Source organism: Triticum urartu, chromosome 5A (genome assembly GCF_056163025.1).
Source record: "Triticum urartu cultivar PI428250 chromosome 5A, HENAU_Tu73, whole genome shotgun sequence".
Taxonomy (NCBI): domain Eukaryota; kingdom Viridiplantae; phylum Streptophyta; class Magnoliopsida; order Poales; family Poaceae; genus Triticum; species Triticum urartu.
In genome coordinates this window covers 589,542,487-589,548,138 of record NC_141877.1, presented here as the reverse complement: position 1 = coordinate 589,548,138, position 5,652 = coordinate 589,542,487, and the positions used below count along the sequence as shown (strand labels likewise).

General features: G+C 47.7%; 1 protein-coding gene across 1 annotated transcript; it reads right to left on the bottom strand.

Moving 5' to 3' along the window:
* Positions 1–2,104: 2,104 nt before the first annotated feature.
* Positions 2,105–4,699, bottom strand: LOC125506074 (GDSL esterase/lipase At5g45910). The gene is made up of 4 exons (XM_048670950.2): positions 4,313–4,699; positions 3,850–4,220; positions 3,487–3,766; positions 2,105–2,462 (listed from the first exon to the last, which is right to left on the bottom strand). The coding sequence occupies exons 1-4, from the start codon at positions 4,581–4,583 to the stop codon at positions 2,236–2,238; spliced, it is 1,149 nt and encodes a 382-aa protein (XP_048526907.1). The 5' UTR covers positions 4,584–4,699; the 3' UTR covers positions 2,105–2,235.
* Positions 4,700–5,652: the final 953 nt, after the last annotated feature.

Sequence of the window (5,652 nt, the reverse complement as noted above, 5' to 3'; positions counted from 1 at the left end):
GATAGAGGTTCGCATCTCTTTCTTCTTTCTTCCCTTCAAGCCCCACACGTTTATTCGCCCCCGTTTTCTCCTCCACTAGCCCTCCTCTAACAATCACCCCCACACATTCGTTCCTCCTTTGCTGTCGTCAACCCATCTCTTACTGTTGTTGGCCCCGTCTCCTTATGCCCCCTTTCCTCATGCCTGGTTCCCTTTCCTTATTCTTTCCCGCTAATGGGCGTGATGGGCGAGGTGCAAGCTGTGAAGGCGGCGGCCGGAGCAGCAACTAGGGAGGAGATGTGCTGGCTTGACCACGGGAATCGGGAGGCCGCCAGCTCCATGGAAGGTCTTAAGTCGTGGTGGAACTTCAATGTTCTTCCCCTTTAGAACGTGTCAACTCTCATGTGTGCATAAAGATGTTAGACGAACCTCGACAACATGTCATATGCGACATTAATTCCTTTTGCCTCACGATATATGTGGTTGAGCTCAAAGCAAGTACTTTTCACCCTTGTGGTAACTTGACCTCTCTTCTTGAAACTGTAATACATATTCCCAAACCGGGTTAACACTTACCCCAAGTCGCATGGCCATGTTTTCCGACTCTGATCACTCGAGAGGATCCAGAGAATATCTCTCCGTATAGGAGGGGCAAATCCCATCTTGGTCAACCATGTCTCACGCATGTCTCACGACTCCCCCGAAAGCTATCTTTATAACTTCTCAATTACGGAGTAGTGTTTGATAGACCCTACATGAGTCGATCATCATCTCGAGAATATGCGGGGACCTCAGATCCAGGACATAGAATATACATTGTAATTGAGACTCACATGTGACACTAGCTCGATGTGTCTCAAACTGGGTTTGTCCGACACGGTAATCTCCATCCCTAAGTCCATACTATCAGTTCAGCATCTCTATGCACGTGACTTGTGAAACATAGTCATCAACCGAATCGTATACTAGTCAAAGCATACGTGTCCGCATAACCTTATCAACTAGGGACCATTAGCACGGTCATCGTATAATACATAGTTCCACAAACAAGTCACATACTTATTGATACATATTATTGATGATGTTCAAAGACAGTACAAAACACTCACAAATACATAAGGAAATATCATCATCATCATAAGATTGCCTCTAGGGCATATCCCCCACAAATTCTTCAATATGCACATCTTCAGGTAGAGTTTTCTCTATATCATGAAATCAATATCCTCAAGTTTTACTTTCAACAACCAAATTTTTACTATTTTGTCGTCAATCGCTAAAAAGGGGTGACTGTAAGTGCATCTAGTGCCCCCTTGTAGGTTTTGTCTGATTAATGACAGAAGCGGTTAAGGGACTAATTTGTTTATAAGTATACACATGTGGAAGCACCTAAGGATTTAGTTTAACCTACGGTGTATGACCCCTTAAAATGTTGTGACAACAATGAAGTATTTGGTTTGCCCATTTAAAATTGGAGCGTGAAGACTTGTAGTTCTTTGTTAGTTTTTTCTCCGTTGACTCAATAAGGAAAACCGTACAGTAAAGGGGGGGGGGGGTTCCAAATGATGCCTTATCAATGTGGAACCGAATCTTATGCACGCTTTCAAATTGTCAGCAGTGCACATTGACCTGCCTATACGAGCTGAAATGCTCAAAATTTATACGAAAGTAGGAATAATGAATAAAATTAACATAATCATACGCAAATGCGGGCAAAACAATACATGGACACTTTGAACAATTCTTTTCAAAAGGCATCATAGAAAGGAAAAAATCTCAAGAACTACAATAATGCTATATAAGTAGTATGAAATTCTTGCAATTCTTTTCAAAAGGCATCATAGAAAGGAAAAAATCTCAAGAACTACAATAATGCTATATAAGTAGTATGAAATTCTTGCAGCCCCCCCCCCCCCCCCCCCCCCCCCAAAAAAAAAAGAGGCAAACTGCTGTGCTAGCTCATAGACACAAACTAACTAATTTACTCATTTGAGTTTAGGAGTTTAGAAGCTTGAAATTCGAAGCTCACAATCTAGCGAAGTATATTTTATATTTGGGGTTGGCCATCATGTCTTGTTAGGCCAAACCTGATGATTTTTTTTTCGTTCCTGTAAACATTCTGACATCATAATAAAAGCTTCGCTTGATTTGTCTCCAAAAAGAAACTATTTGGCTCATCTTAAAACATCAAAAGGATAAACTATATTGACCATTTTGAAGCTGCATACCACTAGTACAAGCTACGGTATCGTGTATCTATTGCGGCAAGCTGAGTATGGCAGGATGGGCGTAGAGTCCGGTGAGCCAGCCGTGGGCGATGTACTTGTTGGCGGCCTCGGTGTAATGGATGCCGTCCCAGAAGAGGTGGGTGGATGGGTCGCTGCAGGCGGTGGCGCCGGGCAAGCCGCACGCCGATCCGTGCATGTTGTAGTTGTACCGCCCGCCCCCGCCGCAGCACGCTCTCAGGGGCTCCCCTGTGAACCCTGCAGTGCAGACCATCTATGGTTATTTACTAATTACTACTGTCAGACAGGAGTTAACTAATGCTTACAGAGTTGACCTATATATCTTGAAATTCCATTTTTGCATGGTACCCCACGTACACCCAACCCAACAAAATTTAAGTGCTGCGCGCTCTGCCATGCTTGTAGCTTTTCGATCGAGATGCCAAACGAATCTCTTGTTGGACCGAAAATATCGTTTAATTGAATGCGCCAGCTTTCATTACCACCCCCACATGCATTCATGCGCCGGGTTAAACGCAGCTAGCGGCTGCAAACAGTGGCGGAGCTAGATGCAGACTACACCTGGGGCTGTGCTATGTTGAATGATAAACTTATATAATTTTTTATGCTTTGCATGAAGAAATTACAAAGGAAGTTGTTTCTAGGTCTGGGGCTATAGCCCTAGCTGCCCCAGGCCTGTCTCCGCCACTGGCTGCAAAGACCTTGATGGTGTACGTCTGTAATTAATCCTAGCCAGTATACTCTCTTCATCTTTAAATATAAGTCTTTTTAGAAATTTTAATGCGGGCTACATATAAAGTAAAATAAGATTCGAATGTAGCCCGTATCAAAATCTATATAGCCAGTATACTCTCTCTATCCCTAAATATAAGTCTTTTTAAAGATTCTAATGCGGTATGACGTAAAATAAGATTCGAACGTAGTAGTCCGTATCAAAATCTATAAAATATCTTATATTTAGAAACAGAGGGAATAATATACATTTCCTTTTGATCTCATCAATAAGTTTGACTTTGCTAATTAAAGGCCACTGCGCGCGTGAGATTCGTGGTCACTTCGCCACATAATGAACTAGTAGTAGTCAGAAATCACACATGGATGATATATTGACGATTATATATTGCTGCTAGCAGCTATCCTGATCTCGATCCATCTACACCACCCTACAGTCGAGAAATGAAACTAAAATTTGCCTTGTTTCTAACAAATGAATCAAGACTAACAAGGCCGAAAGAACGGGGGACTCCGAGAGAAAGCTTACCGAGCTTTCCCGGGCGCCGGATGAGCCGCGCCACGGGCTTGTGGTAGTCGGCATACACCAGCGTCGTCCCCGGGTACTTCACACGCGTGCGCCTCACGCTCTCCTGCAGCATCCAGTTATGGTACTGCGAGAGGCCGTTGAGCCGCCGCAGGCATCCCGTCCGGCGGTCGTACTCCGTCGCGTTCGCCGCCACCGCGTATTTCGTCAGCGCCATCGGCGTGCACCCCATCGGCGGCGTCCCTGATACCACCACGTACCTCGCTCCCTCCTCCACCAACCTCTGTATGCATGCACGCACGCGCATAATTAAGAAGGAATGTGTAAAGTGACAAGTAATTTGCCACGAAGTGAAGTGTCTGTCACCTCGACGCTTCTGATGATGGCCTGCACAACGTCCGGCACAAAGGACTTGGCCTCCTGCAGGCTCTTCCCGCCGGAGAGGATGTAGTTGTAGTCGGTGAGGCCCAACTCGCCTACAACGAACAGAGACTTCGCGAGGTGCTCCCGGCATTCTGCGGTGCTGTTGCAGCTGAGCGACTGCTTCACGACCTTCCGGAACCACGCTATCTGCGCGCGCAGGGAGCTCCGGAACGGCGGCACGCTCCCAGAGTTGTGCCGCAGGAAGAACCCGACGTCGAGCGCCGTGCCGCCGACGATGGCGAAGTTGGCTCCTTGGGTGAAGTTCTCTGCCTTGGACATGAAAGGCGGCACCAACGGGAGCTCCAGTGCCTCCGCTGCGCATGTCATGTGCAAACAACAAATCAGCAAGAACGCAGCATCTATTCAGCGACTTTTTACTTTGACATGCAGAACTTTTGCACCGTACCGATGAAGTCGATGATGAGGCGGCCGTCGGAAGGCCGGCCGGTGGGGCGATGGAAGAAGGTTTCCCCGTAGGGGGAGCTGTTGAAGGGGCTGAAGGGGAAGCCGGCGGAAAGGAGGACGAAGTTGCCCGTGTCCGAGTACGAGCTGCCGAAGCTGAAGATGGAATGGAACCGCGGTGCGTGGTGGTCGGCCTCGGGGACGCCGGAGGCGCCCGTGTTATGCATGAGGCACGAGATGAGGACGACGGCGAGCGACAGCAGCGCCGGCTTCATGAGCGGATCGGGAGGAGGCGAGGAATGCGGAGCAAAAGGTTCCTTGTGGCCGCGGCGTGGCGTAAAGTCTAGGAGGAGTAGGTCGATCAAAAGTGTACACGGTGCAATAGTATAGTAGCCCCTCGGAACTTGGAACTCTTGATTGACTTTATGTAGTACTACTAGTTGCACACTCAGTTTAGGATTTTGAAAATACCCCAACGAATTTTATCTGAGTGATGGGCGGGCGACACTTGGCTCCATCTCTGATGGCAGGACGGCGATAAAATGTCTCCTCTAACTGAACCTCTAAGAGCATCTCCAGCACATCCGCTAAAATCCGGTACTGCAAAATCGATTTAGGAAATACATACTTCATACATAGGAAATACATAGTACATAGGAAATAGTTCATCACAACCATATTACATACATAGGAAATACATACTTCACGCTACAAATTAATCATAAGGTTGACGGTAACTCATCGACACTTAGGTAGAACTTAGTGACAGACTTGCGGAGCGTGTTCGCGAGGTCAGCCTTTTCCTTGGTGGCGGCCAGACGGTCGGTGGCACCTTCTTCTCTGGCCGCCAAAGCCTTCTTCGCAGCGATGATCTCCGCATCGCTCTCCCGACACCTCTAAAAATGCGGAAAGAGTTGGTCATGGAGCTCGCGAAGGCGTCTAGGGCTCCGCCTGCCGCTTTGGGAGCCGGCCACAGTCCCGCGCTTGCTTTGAGCACCATGGCTCGACAACGTACGGGGGCTCGTGGCACTCTTTCTCCGGCATCATCTGAGATTCCGAGTGTGCACGCGGCAAACCGGGAGCTAGCCTCCAGTTTGATCCTACCGAAAGTCCTGATGAACTACTCCTTCCTATACTCCACGAAAGTCCTGTTCCGTTCGGTGCCCGATGAGGCCGGGATGCATGATTCCATGCGTCGAGCATATTGAATCCAAGACGCCATATGTCCGAGAGAAGAGGCGCGCCATAACAAGGTAGTAGCAAGATAAACCGCACTATATCTCAAGTTGATGCAAGGTCACCGTTTGACCAAGGGCAGTTGATGCACGTATTATGGATAGTACC

Excerpts from the sequence above, each read along its gene's own strand:
- LOC125506074 (XM_048670950.2), bottom strand. The coding sequence starts at position 4,583 with ATGAAGCCGGCGCTGCTGTCGCTCGCCGTCGTCCTCATCTCGTGCCTC. Across the intron at positions 3,767-3,849 it reads CCATCATCAGAAGCGTCGAG|AGGTTGGTGGAGGAGGGAGC; the intron begins GTGACAGACACT and ends GCATGCATACAG. Across the intron at positions 2,463-3,486 it reads CCGGCGCCCGGGAAAGCTCG|GGTTCACAGGGGAGCCCCTG; the intron begins GTAAGCTTTCTC and ends TCTGCACTGCAG.